Source organism: Nerophis ophidion, linkage group LG06, assembly GCF_033978795.1.
Source record: "Nerophis ophidion isolate RoL-2023_Sa linkage group LG06, RoL_Noph_v1.0, whole genome shotgun sequence".
In the NCBI taxonomy this organism is placed as follows: Eukaryota; Metazoa; Chordata; class Actinopteri; order Syngnathiformes; family Syngnathidae; genus Nerophis; species Nerophis ophidion.
Window position 1 is genome coordinate 49,487,198 of NC_084616.1, and position 25,051 is coordinate 49,512,248.

The 25,051-nt window shown below is 38.8% G+C and overlaps 1 protein-coding gene across 1 annotated transcript in view; it reads right to left on the reverse strand.

Moving 5' to 3' along the window:
- Positions 1-24: 24 nt before the first annotated feature.
- cacna1fa (calcium channel, voltage-dependent, L type, alpha 1F subunit a) overlaps positions 25-25,051 on the reverse strand; it is a 59,196-nt gene continuing 34,169 nt past the window's right edge. Inside the window, exons 43-48 of the mRNA XM_061904097.1 lie at positions 10,575-10,912; positions 10,348-10,497; positions 7,952-8,310; positions 3,720-3,832; positions 3,326-3,652; positions 25-2,023 (exon numbers count right to left, since the gene is read on the reverse strand). Of these exons, the coding sequence (XP_061760081.1) occupies positions 1,817-2,023; positions 3,326-3,652; positions 3,720-3,832; positions 7,952-8,310; positions 10,348-10,497; positions 10,575-10,912 (1,494 nt within the window). The 3' untranslated portion in view covers positions 25-1,816. The remainder of the gene's footprint in view (positions 2,024-3,325; positions 3,653-3,719; positions 3,833-7,951; positions 8,311-10,347; positions 10,498-10,574; positions 10,913-25,051) is intronic.

Consider the following 25,051-nt stretch of genomic DNA (forward strand, 5'->3'; position numbering starts at 1 on the left):
TCAACCTATCCCCAGGTGCATGTCTTTGGAAGTGGGAGAAAGCCGAAGTACCCGGAGGGAACCCACGCATTCACGGGGAGGACATGCAAACTCCACACAGAAAGATCCCGAGCCCGGGATTGAACCCAGGACTACTCAGGACCTTCGTACTGTGAGGCAGACGCACTAACCCCTCTTCCACCGTGAAGCCTATTACATAATACAATCTTTTTGTATTAAGCTACCGCATTAAAATAAACTGCGAAAAGTCCCTTCTTTATTTCACCATACTGGCCACAAAAAGCCCCAGTTTGCACGCACAAACGCAATAATTTGCTAATGCTCCTACTGGAAGTGGAGTGTGATGTCATCATTCTTTGTCCTAAGCAACAAAACAGATTAGCAACAATATGACGATTTAAAACGGAACTGCAATTTTTGGGGATTTTTGCCCATCATTCACAATCATTATGAAAGACATGACAATGGATGTATTTTCTTTTAATGCATTCTAACTTACAACGGAAGCAATAAGAGCTTTGACTTCATTGTGGCTATTTCCAACATAAAATCCAATAAAAAAAACAATCACAAAATTTCCAACAATACTCCATATATAGGTTGATCGGCAACACTAAAATGGACCCTAATGTGTGAATGTTGTCTGTCCATTTGTGTTGGCCCTGCGATGAGATGGCGACTTGTCCAGGGTGTACCCCGCCTTCCGCTCGATTGTCGCTGAGATAGGCTCCAGCGACCCCCCGCGTACCCGGAAAGACACAAGCGGTAGAAAATGGATGGATGGATACTCCATGTACATTTCCTGACCTGAATATTAACCATGTATTAGCGATATTGTTATTATAAACGCTAACATTAAGAACCTATCTCTCAGTGGCACATTGTTTGGAGAGAGGCAACTTCCTTATGCAGCTGTAGTGACATCAGCTGCTTTCCCGCATCGGAGCTCGTACAAGTTAAATCTATATTATGAATTATGCCCCTCACCTTAAAAGTAAAATGACGTGGACATAAACTGAGAAGTTGGTACACGTTGACAGCCATTGTTGGCCTGGATATGACAAGAAAGACATGCAAAAAACGCTGGTTTGCACCCACCATTTTTTAACCCTTCACAAAGATTACAAGTCATTCTTCCTCAAGGAATATAACATGTCATCAGTCAGTATCTCAGTGAGAGCAGACATTGTAAAGTAAGAGATGTTTTATTATGTCTGTTGGCTCCCATGAAGTCTGCATGAGTTGTACACGTTGTTGTAGTTCAAGGAAAACGGGAACATTGTGATGCTTCTATAAAACGAATGTGCTTAAAATGAGCAAAATACATAAATATTACATGTTATTATGAATGTGCCTGTTACTTTGTTACATACTTACATTGTGTATATAAAACATGGATGGAGGTGTATGGATGTATTTTTAAGGGCTTTATAGGCAGCGACTTCTATTGTAGGCAGATTTCTGCTCACATTTATTTACTATAGTTAAAATGCATTAAAAAACTAAGAAAAACATTGGTGTGCTTGTCTTACATAAGGACTATGAATGACAGAATATATTCACCCCAAAAAGTGCAGTTTCCTTTTAAATTGCACATAACGGTGTGGAAAGTGGCCATTCAAGTACAGTACAAAATGAGCGTCCATTGCAAAAAGGTGCACAGTCATTATAATAAAATAAAAACACAGCATAATATGCATAAAAGTCTTTGTTGGGTTCACACATGTAAATCCCTGAATGTTCATGGCAACAGCCAATAGACAAAAAAATTAATGTATGTCTCATATTTTCGCATGTATTCCAGTTTTTCCAAGTGTCAGTAAGAAATCACACAGTTCATTTCGTCGGCCAGCTCGTCCTCAAAATGAGACATCGACTGTCCGGCTCCCCGAGCGATCAGGTCCGCGGCGGCGCTCTCTATCTCGTCCAAGCTCATATGACAAGCGTCGGCGATTTCCCGCTTTGCAAAATTCACAAACTTTGGGTCCTTGGCGTAGATTCCCAGACCCTCAGAAATCAGGATCTGACATTAGGAAGGAAAAGAGGCAGTAGAAAAGTGACTTAGAGCAAGCTTTTATAGTTACATACAGTTTTCTTTCTAATATATATAAATATATATTATAATCAGTGCTGAGTAGTGATATAAACATAATATATGTGTGTCATAATCTTTACAGCTCATTTCCAGACAGCTCTCTGTTCAAGGGCACAGCATCATCAGTCCTTAGTTTGCAATTCAAACAGTCTGGTGGGCATGGCTGACATAGTGTAATTGTTTTTAATTGGCTTAGGCCAGATGAAGTCTGCCTAGCAACAAGTGGCCTTGAAATCATGAGACCTGACCAGGAAAAATAATTGCATATGCTAACCAATGTCGTTGCGTCTTCTACAGTATAAAGGGCGTAGCACCAAATTCTTTTTTTTTTTACATTAAAAAAGCCAAAAAATTGCATGTAAAGTGGCAAAAATATTAATTCCAATAATCATATAACCTTTCATTCTTCACTTAAATATGATCATAAAAATGTCAAGTTTCCCTTTACGTCAGAGCGTAAAGTAGAGATTATCTGATTCATGTGCAGGAACATCATCGGTGGATAATCCATCCATCCATTTTCTATAATGTGAATTATAAAAAAATATATTTCTGGTTTATCCTATTAGTGCATCTTCTAGGAGTTAACTTTTCCCCTGTCTTTAAAAACTAGTGACGCGCCTGTTTCAAACTGTAATTGAGGGTCTTTGCATGCACCACAGTTATGGACAATGCATGCAAAAGTGAAACTTTTTTAATAACTTTCTCTTATGCTGCCACAAATTTATTTCTTCTATCAGTTCTCCTTGTTCCAAAATGTTGGTGCTGTGTGTGAATGCTTAACGGTGAACTTTGATGACGTTCTGACCTCTATGTTAATTGAAGTCAATTATTTGAGTTTACTGTTATCCGGTGGAACAAACCATTTTAGATTTTTGATAGGGGGTGTACGGAGAGGTAAATATTCTTAATTTGGTTGAAGAAACTTTATTATTGAACTTTTACAGCTATGATAATTTTATATCAACATTTACGACTTAAAATCTTTTTATTAATTACATATTCAAATGGAAGAAAAAAATTCCCCTCTTGAACGCCGCTTATTTTTATAAAGGTTAAAATTATATTTTAGTTGTAAAGTTATATGAATAATTAAATTAATCACACACACTTTTTTACATTAAAAACAGTAAATAAGAGTTTGAACCTACCTAAGAGGTGGTCGGTGGCCTTCTAGTTTTTTCCCCCACATAAACCCTGAATCCACCTGTGCTATTAATTGACACTCACCGACTCCACCAGACTGTCAGCACTGCCTTTGTTCACAAAGCCCTGGTTGGCCGGTGGAACCCTCAAGCTGGCGGTCCTGTTCTGACCAGAGTACCAGCCGGGATGGCTTCCCGCAGGAAGACTGGCCGAGCCATCGCTCCACAGCGGCTGGCTGGTCTTTGTGGCCTCATCCACCAGGATCATAGGCGTGTAGATCAGCTTGCCCCTGCGTGCTGAGGGGGTGATCAATCCAGGACCTGGTGTGTTGCCGGCTGCCCTTGTGTTTGCCCAAGAGACGGACGACACTGAGGACACACTGCTGGGCCTGGAGTCCAAGTTGTGGTGAGTCTAATAAAGCAGACAGGAACCAATGAAACAAGGCAGTGAGGGAGTCTGATAGGGAATTTTTTTTTACCTGGAGGCGAGATCTGGATGGGGATGTGTTGCCTTGATAGTTTCCTGGGATGGGAATGTCATCCCCACTGCTTTGTGGCCTCAGACACTGGAAGTTAAAGGTGGGCTTGCGACCTAAATGAGTAAGTAGGAGTATGACTTGAGAAAACACGGTTGTGGGGTAAATCAGCATTTCTAAATCCTTTTAAAATCGGGGGCCATCTTTTCCACTACATAGGGGCCCAGTGCCCACACGAATATTAACACTGATTTTACCCTTGATTTTCGTCCTATTCAATAATTATATCTAACCTACTTACAGCTTACACCATTGTCAAATGATACGACGCCATGTGTTAATCAAGGATGATAATTTATTTAACATATCTTAATTCTCATCAGGTTGATTTGAAACAGAAGTACAAACCAAATATACTCCATAAGAAGAGACTTAAAGGAAATTATGAGCAGAACATTTACATATAATTATGTTGTGCTAAAATAAATGAACTTAATTTATAATGAATGTGTTTCTTAACTAAATGGTTTATAAAATTTAGTTCAAATTAAACTAAAGCTTCACCACTTTAGGCATATTTTTTGCGCTTAAGACGTCTCTATGACTGAGCATCAGAAATTTTGCAAAGGGATGTTTTCCACAATTTTTTCTTTTAATATTTTTGTAAATCGTATTGCATCATGTAAAAACACGATGCAATACGATTGCAAAATTTTGAGAAAAGGATATAAATATAAAATATATACACTGTCTCTTAAAACCCCTTTCAGCACCATTGACTCCCATTACAACTGCTATTTTTTTTACTAGAAAACCAAATTAATCTCATCCTTGTCAATTGAAAAACAAGAAAATATTGTTTGGAAGTAATTGCACCCCTTAACAACTAGATGGCACACAAAAACCCATGAGCATAATTCTCATAGATTTGATGAGGGTAAATTAAGTTAAACTGCCATTAAAATTAAATTAAACCTGATCTTTGGCAGTTACTGTACACTTAACATAAAATAATGGTGTGAACTCAAACAACACAACCAAGTCCTGCCTGCTTTTTTCATTCAACCTCAGTAGGAACCTTAAAAATAATATTTTTCTGTCTACTTATCAAAAGTATCAAAATCATTGTTGTCATGAATCGTTGACCTATTCACGACTATAATTGCCTGTCTTGGAATATTCCACTTTGCAACTTAAAAAAAAAAAAAAAATGTTGCATATTTTGCATTTTCCGATTATAAAAAAAATACAAAAAGGCCATAAAACATTAGATAAAATTGAAAATAATACAAAATTCACATTAATAAATATATATCTGAAGTTTTAAAAATATTTCAAGCATTGAAAGTAAAAGAAAAATGATTGCTGACACTTTCATGAGCGGATCTGTTTTGGATCTAAAGCTCCCTTAAAAATAATTTTGTGTGATTTTTTTTTACAAAAAAGTGCAGACAAATTCAACATAAATATGCAGGAACATGAGTTGAAAAAAATAATAACATAACCTGTCATTATTCACTATTATCATTAGGCTTCCTTAGGTAAAGACCATGCACGTTCCCTCTAAGGTGCACTTCTGCACATTTCCGCACTGCTCATGCATCTTCTGTGCACAGCAAATCTATGCCGCGCAAAAAAATTCACCCAATCCGAACTCTAAACAAAATAAACACATAACAATCTATTCTGTAGGATTTTGCAATGCAGCTTTGAGTGACAGGTGACAATATGCGGCCAACAGATAAAACAATGCTGGTCAACACTTTTCATTTGTCAAGATACGCTTTAAAGGGGAACATTATAACCAGACCTATGTAAGCGTCAATATATACCTTGATGTTGCCGAAAAAAGACCATATATTTTTTTAACCGATTTCTGAACTCTAAATGGGTGAATTTTGGCGAATTAAACGCCTTTCTATTTTATCGCTCTCGGAGCGATGACGTCAGAACGTGACGTCACCTAGGTAATAAAGCCGCCATTTTCTCAAACACATTACAAACACCGCGTCTCAGCTCTGTTATTTTCTGTTTTTTTGACTATTTTCTGGAACCTTGGAGACATCATGCCTCGTCGGTGTGTTGTCGGAGGGTGTAACAACACTAACAGGGAGGGATTCAAGTTGCACCACTTGCCCAAATTTGCGAAAGTGGCAAGAAATTGGACGAAATTTGTTCAAAATACGAGGGTGAGGGGAAAGCCGACGAAATGGTCAGTCGTTTGTTCCGCACACTTCACCAATGAAAGCTATTCTTCTACAGAGATGGCAAGATTGTGTGGATATCCTGCGACACTCAAAGCAGATGCATTTCCAACCATAAAGTCAAAAAAATCTGCCGCCAGACCCCCATCGAATGTGCAGGGGTGTCTGCACATTTTACCGGCGGTGCTAAGGCACACATGGCACAGAGATGTATGGATAACCGGCAGATGCAGTTCCAACGATAAAGTCAACTAAATCACAAAGGTGAGTTTTGTTGATGTTGTTGACTTATGTGCTAATCAGACATATTTGGTCGCGGCATGACTGCCAGCTAATCGATACTAACATGCTATTTAGGCTAGCTGTATGTACATTTGAAACTATATTTTCATCCAGCGTTTCCCTCCACCCACAGTTAATGCCAAACAAACACTTACCCATCGATGCGAAACTTCTGATCGTTGGTCTGCACATTTTACCGGCGATGCTAAGGCAAACATGGCCGAATAGCGTCAATAGCTATTCGCTCAATAGCTTCAGTTTCTTCTTTAATTTCGTTTTCGCTATCTGCCTCCATACTCCAACCATCCGTTTCAATACATGCGTAATCTGTTGAATCGCTTAAGCCGCTGAAATCCGAGTCTGAATCCGAGCTAATGTCGCTATATCTTGCTGTGCTATTCGTATTGACATCACTGGATGACGTCTCAGGAAAATGGACGATGGCTTCACAGATAGCGAAAATCAGGCACTTTAAAGCTTTTTTTAGGGATATTCCGGGATGGGTAAGATTTTGAAAAAAACTTCCAAAAATAAAATAAGCCACTGGGAACTGATTTTTATTGGTTTTAACTCTTCTGAAATTGTGATAATGTTCCCCTTTAAGGAGAACAGGAGGTCCATGGATCACTTTATTGAGCAAAATGGTTTATTGTCAGTCGTAACCACACCAAAAACATTGGTAAAAAAAAAACTTATTTTTAGCAAAACTGGTCATTGTCTGCCGTACAAACCAGGTCCAAAACAACTTTGTCATCTGTCATATCAACAGCAGCCGCCGCTCTCTCACTTGCGCCAACACACACACACACACACACACACACACACACACACACGCACACACACACACACACACACACACACACACACACACACACACACACACACACACTCATTGCACTGAGCCACTGATGCATTTAAGGCCAGACAAAAACTCGGACGATTGGACAATTTCAACACCAAGTATAAACTAAAAGTGGGCCAAATCACTTATACTAGAAAATACTCTCATAAAAATGCTGCTATTTGATTGTAATAATAAGACATTTCAATTGTTAAGATGTCATGTTTGAGACAGGTGTGATGCTAGTATGGTCACAGTGTGCATGTCAGATGTTGCTCACATATGCTCCACTAAATGCTCGGGGAGTTTTTGTGTTTGTTCAGACCAGAACCTCCTTTGATTTCAGGTAATCCCAGTTTGGAAGTTGCCTGCTAGCTTTTCAATGCAACAACACTGTCCTAATGTGTTTGGGCCATATCCTACTAACCAAAAGATGACTAAAACTTTTTTAGACTTACACGTTCAACCATTTAGATGCATTCAGTGTTTGTTGTGTAATAATAATATAGTGCCAATAAAGAAAAGATTTTGCAAGTGCAAATTTTTTTGCTCGCATCCTGAATATCTCCTATGTTTTTAAAAACCTGATAATGATGTACATACTGTATAATGTTGTCATGACATGCAGTAATACTACCACACTAAAGTAGAAAATACATTTTTTAAATTTTATTTTAATCTTCTATTTTTTTCTTCCATTCCCTTCCCCCTTTGTTTACCTGTATCTCATATTTTTTGTAAGGGGCGCTGGAAGCCGGCAGACCCAGCAGCGATCCTGTTCTGTCTCCCTGTAATGTTTGTCTAATCTTGAAGGGGATTGTGCTGAAAATTGTAATTTTCCTGAAGGAACTCTCCTGACGGAATAAATAAAGTACTATCTAATCTAATCTAATCTAATAATGATTTACCTTTCGGTATGGAAGGAAGGAGCCTCCTCCTAACAAACTGTGCACCGCTGCTCTCGTTTCCATTGTAGCCATTTCCTGTGGAACCTCTACTCACAACACGATCGTTGCCATTTGTGCTCATGACGCTCCCGTTTTCATGGTATGCCGAGTATCCGTTGCCATTGTATTCGTTTGTCGGGTAGGGGCTCCCAGCAACACTTCCTCCACTTGTGGTAGTGGTTCCATTATAACCATTACCGAAGCCATTGACATTGTGAGGTACACATGACATTCCACCGTTGATGTTGGCTTGTTCAAGGTTCTGGCTGTTGTAGTCAGGCTCAGGTGGTAAAGGAGAGGTGGCCTCAGGATACGCATACCTACAAGAAAACAATATGCATTAATTAGTGTGTCAAAGGATAATTTGTTTTAAATCAGATTAATCACACTTTTGAATTTAGATTATTCATCTATCCATCCATCTTCTGTTTATCCTAGGTCGGGTAGCGGGGGCAGCAGCCTAAGCAGAGAAGCCCAGACTTCCCTCATCAAGTCTATATTCTCTATATGTTCTGATTGATAGTCTCTAACTGTAGATTGTTTAGCGAGCGGAATATTGCATTGTATTAATAAATAGAAAAGGTTAAAAAAATGTATTTCTATACTTTGATACTTTTCAAAATGAGGGTGACCGCAGAAAAAGTCATATTGGCTTAATGTTAACACACACGTTTCCTATTGCCTCAAAGAACATTTTTTAAGAGGTTAAAATTAAAATTAAAAGGCATTACACAAATTGGGTTTTTCTCATTACACCGAAAGAACAATTTACAAGTGTATAAATTACTTATAGTCTACCATAGTCTAGGATTAGGTTAGAATAGAATAGAAATCTTTATTGACATTATATTAAATGTTTCATGATTCATGTTTGCCACTCTTGGTCTAAAATCATTAGTAAATGCCAAAATGGAATGATTTCCCTTGGGGATCAATAAAGTTTGTCTAAGTCTTAAAAGGATACTAAGGCTAAAAGTACACACATAAGACATAGATCAGGTAAAACACATTCTTAAAAATAAAACAAAAAATTGTAGAAACTTGTTACAAAATTCAGTTATTCCTCTCCATACGGTTTCTTCTTGTTTGCGCTCTCGGTTCTGTCTGTGTGTGCGTATTGACACATCATGCACCTCGGTTCTGTACGTCACCGCCGCACGGCAGCATGCAAATGAAAAAAAAAGTACCAGTATTTTTCCAAGGCAGTTCAGTATCGTTTTTAATTCATCAGTACCATGCTACTTTAGTTACCGGTATACTGTACAACCCTAATGCCGAAATATGAATACCATTAACTTTACAACAAGTAAAATAACGGTCAAATTTTTTGCAGAAGATCCTTAAAAATAGCAGAGTGCACCTGTAACTCTGTTGAATAGATAAACACATTGACTAAAATGTAATGTCTACAGTAAAGGTCGCTGGTTCTTTGGAATATACAAAATAAGAATAATAGTGAATGGAGAAGTTTGGCCTTTATAAGTCCTTAAGTTTCTGGAAATGTGGCTCCCAAAACAATTTGGTTAAATATCTGTCATGATCTGTCACAACAGATCATGTCTGTTTATGTTTTGTGTTATTCAATGTGTTGCCAATGCTGATAAGCCTCCCTTGGTTACGTTTCCTGTTGCTAGGAGCATTGAGCGTTATTCACACCTGTTTGAGTTTTATGATTTTTGGTCCCACCTGCTGCAGCCTTATTCATGGCTCCTTTTTAGACCCATAGCACTGTGCACTCGGCGTGACAATTTACTTTGTGGTAAGTTAGTTCTTTGTTCTGTTTGCGGTTTAGCAATTTGCTAAACAATGCCCTGGTTAGCCTTGAACTTTTCATTCCGCTTGGGATGGTTTCCTGCTGGCTCCACTCTGGACAGGATTCTCGCTACTATATTGGATCCACTTTGCTCTGGATTCTCCCGGCTATGTTAGATCCACTATGGATTGGACTTTCACAATATCATGTTAGACCCGCTTGACATCCATTGCTTTCGGTCACCTGGGGGGGTGCCCACATATACGGTCCTCTCCAAGGTTTCTCATAGTCATCATTGTCGACGTCACACTGGGGTGAGTTTTTCCTTGCCCTTATGTGGGCTCTACCGAGGATGTCGTTGTGGTTTGTGCAGCCCTTTGAGACACTTGTGATTTAGGGCTATATAAATAAACATTGATTGATCGATTGATTGATGTGCTCCCAGCAGTCCATTTATTTTTTGACTTCTCGGAGGATTAAAGACTGCTCTTACATGCACACTGTTTTCCTGCCTGTCCTTCCACATCCTGGGGAGCACAAACCCTTGGGTCGACTCGACCCGATTGTGACAATATTCCCGATTTAAACGCTTCTTGTTCCTTACCGGTCTACTGATGCAGGTCTTTCAGCATCTCCCTCATTGCTATAAAAATGCTCAGCCACTCTCAGTGTAGTTGCCTCAGGGGCTGTGAACTCAGATCCGACTGGAGTGTCCGGAGGAGGAGGGGGAGGTAGGTTGCTGATGGAATCCGCCCTGTTAACAAGTATATACGCATGAGTTATTCTACATGTTAGCAGCATGTGTAAATGAGAAAAGAGAAAGAACCAAACCTGTTGAGCGGGGCTCTTGATCGCACTGGCTGCTCTGTGATAACGCTCACTCCTGCCAGCTCTGATCCAGGTCTCTGGGCATCCTGTAGACCTGTCACCTGCTCAGTGATTACCCTCTCTTTGGCGTCTGGTTCAACAACTACAGCGGTTTGCTGTATCAGCACTTCTATTGGCGGCATGGGTGTGCTTGCAGGCGTGGTGGTGGCCGAGGCTGTTTGCTCACTGTAGAATATCTCATCGCCTGTCATCTCTCCATCCACACCTTCCTCTTCTTCCAGGTCGCACGTCATAGCCAGGCGCATCTCCGGAGCCAGATCCTGCAGTGTCCTCAGCCCTTGCTAAGACCACAGATGTATATTAACAATAGTTTAAGACACATCTTATCAAAGCATAGAAAGAAGAAAATACATGCAGGGAATAAACACTATCAGGAGGGAGTACACTTCATTAGGTCCATTCTAACAAGCGGGTACTCAAACAAATAACTGACGAGCAAGATGGTCAAAAATTGCAACTTTCCTGAGAACTAGCGTCTTATGTAGTGGACATTTGTAATTTGCATAACAAGACCATTTTTCAGAATGTGTAACTCTGACAAAATAAATATTTTGGAAGTATTTCTTTAAAGGGGTCACATTATGTTTTTTCCTACATTTAAAACACATCTTTGTAGTCTACATAACAAGTAATGGTGGTTATTTGGTCAAAATGTGGTATAGATTATGTTTTACAGACTAACCTCAAGCCCCTTTCTGAATGTCTCTTCTGAATGTGCCGTTTTGTGGGCAGTCTTATTTACATGCCTCGACTTTTACTGTTTCTTCTCCCTGTTAGCCATGTTGTAGTTTTTAGCGCTTCCATATGGAGTCTCTTGACAGATATAAGTTAAAACTATGCGCTCTCAGCAGAGGATGCATGTGCATGTACGAGCCAGTCTGCCCCACAACAAGAGTATAGAAAAAAACAAGGAACTTATTGACTACAATGTCGGACTTGCACAAAGATCTTTGGGTAAACCGCTATCATATATGGAGGTATCCACTGATGTCACAAATTGGACAAATTCCAAACGGCTTGTTTGGAGGAAGTATGAAGGTAGGCAAGATTGTTTTATAAATATCTCCGCCATCTCACTATGGTTTGATTTCAAATTTTCGGGACCTATGCAGATCCCAAATACACAAAAACAAGTATCAGTAAGTAACAAAAGTTGGTTGTTGAGACACAGATTATTGTCTTCTAATCGCTATGTATGTCAAGCATATGGATATCTATAACAAGAGGCTTTGTCTTAAAAAGTATTTTATTCAATTTTAATTATATTCAAAGCTTATCAGGACATAAAAGTAAGTACGTTTTTGAAATGCATGAAAAATTTTGGATTCTTTTTTTTTTTTTTTTTTTTGCTTAAAATTTATCAATACAAAATATTATTTCTATAATTATTTGAAACTTTTGATCAGATGTCACACATTTAAATGACTAAAATAACAAATTTTATGCTAATTTAAATTGACTACTGTGACATCAGTTGATGAATAAGCATTCTTAAGTTTAAAATTAAACAAAAAACATTACACGTTTGGTATTTTTATTTTTGGCTGAAGTTGATTGAGATATTCGACAAAAGTAAGTTAAAATAAATGATAAACCAAACTGTTTTTATGCCCTTTAAATGATGGACTTTTAAATTCTTTGGGGTTTTGTGGATTTAACTGCTACACCTGTAAATTATTTGGACACTGGAATTATGAAATTAAACATGAAAAAACTCTCTAGTAAACTCTTTAGTAAAAATAAAGTAATGACAAAAATGATGGCCAAAATTAAGGTAAAAGGTTGGTCCCCTGAGGGTTGGATAAAAATGTCCTCTATTAATATTATTCAAAGTGTTTCCACATTTGTTGACACCTTGTGTAAATTGTGGAAACACGCAAGGACAAAACTGCATAAAAATACAAATAATGAAAGTAAAATAAGCAAGTTGCTGTGAAAACTCCACTGCATGCGTGCTGACAAAGACCAGAGGGTGGAAGCACATTACACCAGTTTTAAAGTCGCTGCATTGGCTCCCCGTCCACTTCAGGGCCGATTTTAAAGTTATATTATTCGTTTTCAAATGTCTTAATGACCTTGCGCCTTCTTAGCTATCTGACCTGCTTTTACCGTATCAACACCCACGGATCCTGAGGTCTTCTAGCACCGGCCTTTCAGATTTAACAAATACAAGGACAAAGACCCATGCACACGTTGTAGCGTTTTTTAGCCACTGTAGCCCCCACCTGTGGAACAGCCTGCTAGAGACCCTCAGCACTGCAGAGAACGTTGCTTTTATTTTTAAAGGCTAACGACACACCTTTTTAAACAGGCTTTTTACTGATCATCTGTTTTTAATTATTTTATTGTGCTGTTTTCTATATTAATCAATAATCTTTTTACTAACATGCTCTCAATGTTCTGTTTTTATTAACCTATTAAAGTAATATTTATATTTAAATTTTTACATATACTTTATCATAGTTTCTATACTATATATTTTTAAAGACATTAATTTTAGTTATTCTCCAGTGTAGATGCCTCTAAGGTGGTGTTTTTCCTCAAATTCTCAGTGCCATGCCATGTTTTGTTTTTCTTTTGTTATTGTCAATAGTGCTATGTGTGTGTGTGTGTTTGTGTGTGTGAGTGAGTTTTATTCTTTTCTTATATTACAATTATTTTTGTTGTTTGCTTTGCTTTGTTTTATTTTGTACAGCACTTTGTTTTTGCTACTTGCCTGTGTAGGAAAAGTGCTATATAAATAAAGTTTGATTAGATTTGATTTCATCCACTGTCTAAAGCAGGGGTGTCAAACGTACGGCCCGGGGGCCGTATCAGGCCCGTGAACAAGTTTAATCCGGCCCACTGCCCGCAAAAAAAGTTAAAGTATAACATGAGCTGCAATTTTATAATGAAAGTGTGGAGGACTCTCTCTCCTCCGGGTTCCTCCGACCACCAATCACTGACTTGACAGCTGCGTGCATGAATTGGAACAATGATTTATTTTTAAATAATGTTCTTCTTTCATGCTTTTCAGTCATCTTTTTCTCACGTCAGTCTTGCTCTCGCTCTCGCTCGCCCTCCAACTGGCCCCTCCTTCCTGGCAGCTGCCTTTAACAGAGCGACAGGTGATTAGATAAACACTCCCAGGTGGGTCATCTATGCACCTGTCGCTGATCTTGAAGCCGGTTCTGGCACACCCTGCTTCGCTGCAGGTTCACAGGTCACCAGAGAATTTAAGGGGATACCTTTAGTCAAAAAGTGATTTATGACCCCTCATAAATCAATGATTTATGACCCCTCATAAATCAAAGGCCAATGATTTATGAGGGGTCAAGTTCAAAGGTAAATGATTTATGAGGGGTCAAGGTTAAAGGTCAAAGTCAAAGGTCAAAGTCAAAGGTCAGGGTCAAGTGGGTGTGGCTTACCCGGAAGAGGGTGGAGTTAAGACCTGCGGTGGGAGTGGTTAAACCAGGAAGAGGGTGGAGTTTTAAACAGAAAGAGGGCAGAGTTAAGACCTGCGGTGGGAGTGGTTAAACCAGGAAGAGGGTGGAGTTAAGACCTGACGAGGGAACAAAGGAGGGTTCAGTTTTTTAAGAAAGCAATGTCATCTGAGCAGCATGTGACCAGCCATTTGACAGTTTAAATGTTTACGATCGTTTGAAACAACTTCCAGATTTCGATGTATTGATGGCTGGGAATGTTACGTGTGGAGATGTGGACACGCACGCACTTCACACACGCACACACACACACACACACACGCACGCACGCACACACACACACACACACACACACACACACACACACACACACACACACACACACACACACACACACACACACGCAGAGGAGGGGTACAAAATGGCGGTGTAAGGCTTAGTCATTATTTGGAGCTTTATACGTTAGCGTAAAGACTTTGTTCGATTCGGTCATGATTAGTGAAACGCCTGTGTCGATTTATAAAAATAATAAAACTTACATTGACGCTCCGCAAAAAAGTCGAGTGTTTCTAAATCGTATTCAGATGCCGCCGACCGAGTCTTTGCGTGAGAAATGGGACTTGGAAGCGTACGGGATGGAGGGATCTTTTGGATTTGTATTCAGATACGAAATGGGTGATATCTGCTTATTTCAGCTAAAAGAAAGAAGAGACGGAAGCCCTTTCTCGATATTTTCATCGTTATCTACCGTGGATTGGGAAGTTTTTGTTACGTGTGGAGATGTGGACACGCACGCACTTCACACACACACGCACGCACACACACACACACACACACACACACACACACACACACACACACACACACACACGCAGAGGAGGGGTACAAAAGGGCGGTGTAAGGCTTAGTCATTATTTGGAGCTTTATACGTTAGCGTAAAGACTTTGTTCGATTCGGTCATGATTAGTGAAACGCCTGTGTCGATTTATAAAAATAATAAAACTTACATTGACGCTCCGCAAAAAAGTCGAGTGTTTCTAAATCGTATTCAGATGCCGCCGACCGAGTCTTTGCGTGAGAAATGGGACTTGGAAGCGTACGGGATGGAGGGATCTTTTGGATTTGTATTCAGATACGAAATGGGTGATATCTGCTTATTTCAGCTAAAAGAAAGAAGAGACGGAAGCCCTTTCTCGATATTTTCATCGTTATCTACCGTGGATTGGGAAGTTTTTGTTACGTGTGGAGATGTGGACACGCACGCACTTCACACACACACACGCACACACGCACACACGCACACACGCACACACGCACACACGCACACACACACACACACACACACACACACACACACACACACACACACACACATTCGTACGCACACATCGTTAAGACCAGAAGAGGGGACAAAGGAGGGTTCAGTTTTTACTGACCAGCCATTTGACAGTTTAAATGTTTACGATCGTTTGAAACAACTTCCATACCTCACGAAAACATATTTAAACAGATGGAGAAACTATCGCAGAACACAGTACTATGGCCAGCCATTTGACAGTTTAAATGTTTACGATCGTTCGAAACAACAGGTCAGTTTGGGGACAAAGGAGGGTTCAGTTTTTACTGACCAGCCATTTGACAGTTTAAATGTTTACGATCGTTTGAAACAACAGGACACGCACGCACGCACACACACACACACGCACACACACACACACACACACACACACCCCATTACCTCTGCTATACCACGTTATTAGACAATGGTTTAACTCCGTTTAAGCATTTAAACGTTAAAAGCATTGCACGTGTACGACGTTGTAATACTATTTTTTTTTACCAGCCGATGACGACGAAGTGAAAGACGAAGAACTTTGTTTAAACGATCTTACAAAGTTGGAAGATGATTATCGAGGTGTGTTTAAACCTTCAAATTATTTAATATTATGTGTATTCATTATTTTGTTTCATAGAGGAATTGCCGTAAGATCCTAACGCGATCGTTTTAACACAATCGCAGTCTGGTGAGTCAAATGATTCTCATTTTACAAGAAAAAAACATGCGGTATACAATACATATATACATATATTTACTTACAGATTTTCCGTTTACATCTCCGGCTCGCTCGTCTCCCTTAACGCTGGCGGGTCCGTCAACGGCCGTTCCAGGCAGAGGAGAAGGCTTGATTGCGCCAAAGACTCCAGACATCGAATCCTTGCTCCGAGGGGAAATCATCGAAAACGACGGTGAATGTCCGACAGGCACCCGCTGTAAGTTTTTCTCGTTTTCTGTAAGCTTTTTAAGATTCTCAGGAGCTTTAAAGAGCTCCTCTCACTCTAATGTCTTTCGCTCAAATGAATTTCGCGCCTAAGGGGAATGGGCGGGGACTGATTCCGGAGGTGGGCGGTTGTTTCCGCCAAGCAACCTTCTGGTTGAAATGGAGTGTGGACCAAGATGGATCCCTACTCTATATTCTTTTATTTAACCCAATGTTTTTTAAATACGTGTATAATGCTTTATATCCTATGTGTTGTGAATTCCATCCTACAATATCTTCCAAGGAACCCAAAGAAATGTTACCACACCTCCCGCTTTATTTATTCTATAGATTGCCTGAACTATTTCATAAACTAAATCTTGTCTTGTTTCTGATGCTATGTTTTTTTAATGCTCATCAATGCACTGTTGGACTGCGAGCACACAACTACTTTCCTTGCTTTGTTTTCCTCTATCCAGTTAACTGCCATATAAATTGCTACCAATTCCCCCGTAAAAAACAGATAGTTTATCACTGATTATTTTATTTAATACTATGTTTCCTTGTGGGATAACTGCTACAGCTCTTACCTTTATTTTATTTTTTTTTTATAGTTTTTGATGCATCCGTATATATCATATCTCAATCCATTTTTCTATCCGGTAACTATTTAAATTTCTATTCTTTAGTAATTGCATGTTTTCTTTTGGGTTATCAAACATCCACGGCGGTATTGCAGGCATTGGTACTGTAGGACTAACTTTAATATTGTCGATTTTAACTTTATTACATATGTCTCCTATAATCCACCCAAAACTATTCTTTTTTGTTTTCTCTTTTTCTTGGCAGTTTGGTAGCACTGGACAAGTCGGATATCCTTGCTTGGATCCTTTTAAAGTTGCCCGATAAACTGCTGAGAGTTGATCTCTCCTCTTGTCCAAAGGTTTTTCGTTCATTTTTACTTGTAATACTGGCACTAGGGTTGATGTAGTAGCTCCACAACATAACCTTAAAGCCTGTGACTGGATCCGGTCTATTTTCCCAAGTCATGTTTTTGAAGCAGATTGGTAAATAATGCATCCGTAATCAATAACAGATGGAATTAAAGTTATAAATATATACATGTATTGTTTTCAACGTTAACCTATCAGCCCCCCAATCATTACCCCTCAAAGCCCTCATTATATTTAACACCTTTTTTACTTTTTCCCCTTTTTTTTTATTTTCCGGAAGGAACACTCCTGAAGGAATAAATAAAGTACTATCTAATCTAATCCAATCAAATCTATTTTGCTGATGCGGGTTGACTAGTTCATATTTTTATCAAACCATATTCCTAAATATTTAAATACTTGTACCTCTTCTATATTTTCACCTTAGAGTTTTTATTTGGAGCTTGTTTTGTACTTTTGTCTTTGTAAAATGTATGACTTTTGTCTTTCCAACAGAAAATCTTAAACCTCAAGCCGTTCCCCAGTCTTGAACATTATTTACCACTTTGTTAGTTTTTTGATTATTTCTTTTGACTCTAAATAATATACTAGTCTTTCATTAATCTTTTTTTTTTTTTTCCATTACTTTCCCCAAATTTATAATTTCCTGCCTCTTCCGGGTCTTACCCTGACTTGCATATTGGAATTGTTACCGCTAATTTTCCCCTCTGCCGGTCATTCTCCTTCTTCATATATCCTGTCATATCATTTCAAGACCACTTCTTTGACGATGCTACCTAAGTTTTTGATCATTTGATAACCCGCTAGGTCTTTCCCCGGTGACGTATTTTTAACCTTTTTCAAAATTCGAACCATTTCATTCAAAGAAAATGTCATATCCATAGTGTTGGTAAAGCTATTATCGTTGTCTTCCATCATTTCCCCAATATTTAAACTCATTGTTTTTCTCTCTTTTGTTTTTCCACATTTCTCAAATTATCATTACTGTGCACTTTAACAAATGTTTTTGCTAAAGGTTCTGCTGTTTCTTTACCCGTGACTACATCTTCTTTAATAAATGTGGCACATCAGCCTCTTTACCCTTCATTCCTATCTTTACGAATCGTTATATATCCTTTTATTATAAAGTTTAATTTTGGCTTCAGCCCTGTTTCTTGAATACAAATTATATGTGGTTTAGTTTTCATATTTTTAATATATCCCTTTAATTCATGTTCGGTTGCTATCAAACTTCTGGCATTCCACCGGACAATTAACAGGGTGTTGGAATGTGGTAACATGACTCCGTCACGTCTACTCTCCGTAGTACAGCTTGCACCCGGTCCCAAGATAGTTCTTTCAACAACTTTGCTGCTGCTTTGACAATCATTTTGATCTTCTCAGTCTTATTTTTTACTTTCATTTTGTATCAAAGCTGAGTTGTGCTGTCTGGTTTATTTTGCAAATGAACCGACAGAACATGATCATGTACAAGACTCGCCTACCCACAATGCACTGCAGCCCAACGCTCCAGGTCGGATGTTTTTTCGGGGTTCATGGAGAGATGCGGTAAAGAGTGGTAGCCAAGACACACGGTCACACACGGTCACACACGGTCACACACGGTCACACTCGGCAATTATTTTGACCTGGGGAGCAGATTTAGAGGAAAAAATGTGTCTGGGGGGCCGGGATATCTGATTTTCAGGTACAAAAAACTTCACAATGACACAAAATAAACACAACAGTTAAACCTCACACTAAAAACAAGACATTGACTTGTACGTTCAAAAGACAGAATAGAACAAGTCAAGACATGCAATGCCATCTACAAAATGTTATGTAAATGTTAGTCATTACACACGCGGCTATGGTTTTGATGTATTTGTTACAGACATGTTTACGTCAAGTAACATCACATGGTTCCATTTGCACCTTTCAACAAATCTGAAAAGGAATATTAAGAAGTAAAACTTATATTTAATCCTACCTCTTCTCCGAGCACACGGTGACTGTACATACGGGTCGAAAAATGTTGACCTAATTCAGCATTTCTCAAAGTGTGGGGAATAGAGACATGACAGGTGGGGCGCGAGGAAAGGGAGGAAATTTCACTTTAATTTTTATTTTTTTTTACTATGCTTTCATTTTCTATACACACTGTAAATCACTTTGTGATTCTGTCTGTGAAATCCGCCGTATAAATAAATGTAAATTACTTATTTTTCCTGTAGGCTTTAAATTTCTCGGCAGGAGCGAAAGTTTGACAGACATAGCAACAGTAACTTTTGCAGGCGGGGCTAAGAGGAACAAACTTTCGCGCGGATGGGTAGCAGGCTAATGTGCGGACCACAATTACACAAAATGGATAAATTTGCAACTCGCACCTCAAAGGTCTGCGGAGAAACAAAAATATGACGGGTCTAATCAACCAAAAAGTCAACCTAAAAGAAAATATGGCGAAGGGTATCTTGCTCTTGGATTCACGGCAGCGGAGGTGGGGGCAGAGGAGAGACCCCTGTGTGTTCTTTGTCTAAAACGGCTAGCAGCAGACAGCATGAGACCCAACAAAGTAAAGAGACAACTCGAGACCTCACATGATGTCCAATAAATTGTTTTGTTGGGGCGATGGGGGTAGGTGGGCCTTGAAAACTAACCCCTTAGTCTAAAGTGGGGATGGCAGAAAAAAAAAAAAAAAAAAAAAAAAAAGTTTGAGAAGCCCTGACCTAATTGTACGGATCTCACTTTAAATGGCAAACCGGTCATTTAAATGTTTTCACTTTGAATATGAAACGAGGAGTAAAATGTACAATTTACAATATTATCAATTATTTCACAAGGACATGTTTTAAGGATATTGTACAGTATAATTAAATCTAAAATGATCCTGAAAAAAAAATCACATTCAGTTTAGATTTAATTATACTGTACAATATCCTTAAAACATGTCCTTGTGAAATAATTTATAATATTGTAAATTGTACATTTTACTCCTCGTTTCATATTCAAAGTGAAAACATTTAAATGACCGGTTTGCCATTTAAAGTGAGATCCGTACAATTAGGTCAGGGCTTCTCAAACTTTTTTTTTTTTTTTTTTTTTTTTCTGCCATCCCCACTTTAGACTAAGGGGTTAGTTTTCAAGGCCCACCTACCCCCATCGCACCAACAAAACAATTTATTGGACATCATGTGAGGTCTCGAGTTGTCTCTTTACTTTGTTGGGTCTCATGCTGTCTGCTGCTAGCCGTTTTAGACAAAGAACACACAGGGGTCTCTCCTCTGCCCCCACCTCCGCTGCCGTGAATCCAAGAGCAAGATACCCTTCGCCATATTTTCTTTTAGGTTGACTTTTTGGTTGATTAGACCCGTCATATTTTTGTTTCTCCGCAGACCTTTGAGGTGCGAGTTGCAAATTTATCCATTTTGTGTAATTGTGGTCAGCACATTAGCCTGCTACCCATCCGCGCGAAAGTTTGTTCCTCTTAGCCCCGCCTGCAAAAGTTACTGTTGCTATGTCTGTCAAACTTTCGCTCCTGCCGAGAAATTTAAAGCCTACAGGAAAAATAAGTAATTTACATTTATTTATACGGCGGATTTCACAGACAGAATCACAAAGTGATTTACAGTGTGTATAGAAAATGAAAGCATAGTAAAAAAAAATAAAAATTAAAGTGAAATTTCCTCCCTTTCCTCGCGCCCCACCTGTCATGTCTCTATTCCCCACACTTTGAGAAATGCTGAATTAGGTCAACATTTTTCGACCCGTATGTACAGTCACCGTGTGCTCGGAGAAGAGGTAGGATTAAATATAAGTTTTACTTCTTAATATTCCTTTTCAGATTTGTTGAAAGGTGCAAATGGAACCATGTGATGTTACTTGACGTAAACATGTCTGTAACAAATACATCAAAACCATAGCCGCGTGTGTAATGACTAACATTTACATAACATTTTGTAGATGGCATTGCATGTCTTGACTTGTTCTATTCTGTCTTTTGAACGTACAAGTCAATGTCTTGTTTTTAGTGTGAGGTTTAACTGTTGTGTTTATTTTGTGTCATTGTGAAGTTTTTTGTACCTGAAAATCAGATATCCCGGCCCCCCAGACACATTTTTTCCTCTAAATCTGCTCCCCAGGTCAAAATAATTGCCGAGTGTGACCGTGTGTGACCGTGTGTGACCGTGTGTGACCGTGTGTGACCGTGTGTCTTGGCTACCACTCTTTACCGCATCTCTCCATGAACCCCGAAAAAACATCCGACCTGGAGCGTTGGGCTGCAGTGCATTGTGGGTAGGCGAGTCTTGTACATGATCATGTTCTGTCGGTTCATTTGCAAAATAAACCAGACAGCACAACTCAGCTTTGATACAAAATGAAAGTAAAAAATAAGACTGAGAAGATCAAAATGATTGTCAAAGCAGCAGCAAAGTTGTTGAAAGAACTATCTTGGGACCGGGTGCAAGCTGTACTACGGAGAGTAGACGTGACGGAGTCATGTTACCACATTCCAACACCCTGTTAATTGTCCGGTGGAATGCCAGAAGTTTGATAGCAACCGAACATGAATTAAAGGGATATATTAAAAATATGAAAACTAAACCACATATAATTTGTATTCAAGAAACAGGGCTGAAGCCAAAATTAAACTTTATAATAAAAGGATATATAACGATTCGTAAAGATAGGAATGAAGGGTAAAGAGGCTGATGTGCCACATTTATTAAAGAAGATGTAGTCACGGGTAAAGAAACAGCAGAACCTTTAGCAAAAACATTTGTTAAAGTGCACAGTAATGATAATTTGAGAAATGTGGAAAAACAAAAGAGAGAAAAACAATGAGTTTAAATATTGGGGAAATGATGGAAGACAACGATAATAGCTTTACCAACACTATGGATATGACATTTTCTTTGAATGAAATGGTTCGAATTTTGAAAAAGGTTAAAAATACGTCACCGGGGAAAGACCTAGCGGGTTATCAAATGATCAAAAACTTAGGTAGCATCGTCAAAGAAGTGGTCTTGAAATGATATGACAGGATATATGAAGAAGGAGAATGACCGGCAGAGGGGAAAATTAGCGGTAACAATTCCAATATGCAAGTCAGGGTAAGACCCGGAAGAGGCAGGAAATTATAAATTTGGGGAAAGTAATGGAAAAAAAAAAAAGATTAATGAAAGACTAGTATATTATTTAGAGTCAAAAGAAATAATCAAAAAACTAACAAAGTGGTAAATAATGTTCAAGACTGGGGAACGGCTTGAGGTTTAAGATTCTCTGTTGGAAAGACAAAAGTCATACATTTTACAAAGACAAAAGTACAAAACAAGCTCCAAATAAAAACTCTAAGGTGAAAATATAGAAGAGGTACAAGTATTTAAATATTTAGGAATATGGTTTGATAAAAATATGAACTAGTCAACCCGCATCAGCAAAATAGATTTGATTGGATTAGATTAGATAGTACTTTATTTATTCCTTCAGGAGTGTTCCTTCCGGAAAATAAAAAAAAAGGGGAAAAAGTAAAAAAGGTGTTAAATATAATGAGGGCTTTGAGGGGTAATGATTGGGGGGCTGATAGGTTAACGTTGAAAACAATACATGTATATATTTATAACTTTAATTCCATCTGTTATTGATTACGGATGCATTATTTACCAATCTGCTTCAAAAACATGACTTGGGAAAATAGACCGGATCCAGTCACAGGCTTTAAGGTTATGTTGTGGAGCTACTACATCAACCCTAGTGCCAGTATTACAAGTAAAAATGAACGAAAAACCTTTGGACAAGAGGAGAGATCAACTCTCAGCAGTTTATCGGGCAACTTTAAAAGGATCCAAGCAAGGATATCCGACTTGTCCAGTGCTACCAAACTGCCAAGAAAAAGAGAAAACAAAAAAGAATAGTTTTGGGTGGATTATAGGAGACATATGTAATAAAGTTAAAATCGACAATATTAAAGTTAGTCCTACAGTACCAATGCCTGCAATACCGCCGTGGATGTTTGATAACCCAAAAGAAAACATGCAATTACTAAAGAATAGAAATTTAAATAGTTACCGGATAGAAAAATGGATTGAGATATGATATATACGGATGCATCAAAAACTATAAAAAAAAAATAAAATAAAGGTAAGAGCTGTAGCAGTTATCCCACAAGGAAACATAGTATTAAATAAAATAATCAGTGATAAACTATCTGTTTTTTACGGGGGAATTGGTAGCAATTTATATGGCAGTTAACTGGATAGAGGAAAACAAAGCAAGGAAAGCAGTTGTGTGCTCGCAGTCCAACAGTGCATTGATGAGCATTAAAAAAACATAGCATCAGAAACAAGACAAGATTTAGTTTATGAAATAGTTCAGGCAATCTATAGAATAAATAAAGCGGGAGGTGTGGTAACATTTCTTTGGGTTCCTTGGAAGATATTGTAGGATGGAATTCACAACACATAGGATATAAAGCATTATACACGTATTTAAAAAACATTGGGTTAAATAAAAGAATATAGAGTAGGGATCCATCTTGGTCCACACTCCATTTCAACCAGAAGGTTGCTTGGCGGAAACAACCGCCCACCTCCGGAATCAGTCCCCGCCCATTCCCCTTAGGCGCGAAATTCATTTGAGCGAAAGACATTAGAGTGAGAGGAGCTCTTTAAAGCTCCTGAGAATCTTAAAAAGCTTACAGAAAACGAGAAAAACTTACAGCGGGTGCCTGTCGGACATTCACCGTCGTTTTCGATGATTTCCCCTCGGAGCAAGGATTCGATGTCTGGAGTCTTTGGCGCAATCAAGCCTTCTCCTCTGCCTGGAACGGCCGTTGACGGACCCGCCAGCGTTAAGGGAGACGAGCGAGCCGGAGATGTAAACGGAAAATCTGTAAGTAAATATATGTATATATGTATTGTATACCGCATGTTTTTTTCTTGTAAAATGAGAATCATTTGACTCACCAGACTGCGATTGTGTTAAAACGATCGCGTTAGGATCTTACGGCAATTCCTCTATGAAACAAAATAATGAATACACATAATATTAAATAATTTGAAGGTTTAAACACACCTCGATAATCATCTTCCAACTTTGTAAGATCGTTTAAACAAAGTTCTTCGTCTTTCACTTCGTCGTCATCGGCTGGTAAAAAAAAATAGTATTACAACGTCGTACACGTGCAATGCTTTTAACGTTTAAATGCTTAAACGGAGTTAAACCATTGTCTAATAACGTGGTATAGCAGAGGTAATGGGGTGTGTGTGTGTGTGTGTGTGTGCGTGTGTGCGTGCGTGCGTGTCCTGTTGTTTCAAACGATCGTAAACATTTAAACTGTCAAATGGCTGGTCAGTAAAAACTGAACCCTCCTTTGTCCCCAAACTGACCTGTTGTTTCGAACGATCGTAAACATTTAAACTGTCAAATGGCTGGCCATAGTACTATGTTCTGCGATAGTTTCTCCATCTGTTTAAATATGTTTTCGTGAGGTATGGAAGTTGTTTCAAACGATCGTAAACATTTAAACTGTCAAATGGCTGGTCAGTAAAAACTGAAACCTCCTTTGTCCCCTCTTCTGGTCTTAACGATGTGTGCGTACGAATGTGTGTGTGTGTGTGTGTGTGTGTGTGCGTGCGTGCGTGCGTGCGTGCGTGCGTGCGTGCGTGCGTGCGTGCGTGCGTGCGTGCGTGTGTGTGTGTGTGTGTGAAGTGCGTGCGTGTCCACATCTCCACACGTAACAAAAACTTCCCAATCCACGGTAGATAACGATGAAAATATCGAGAAAGGGCTTCCGTCTCTTCTTTCTTTTA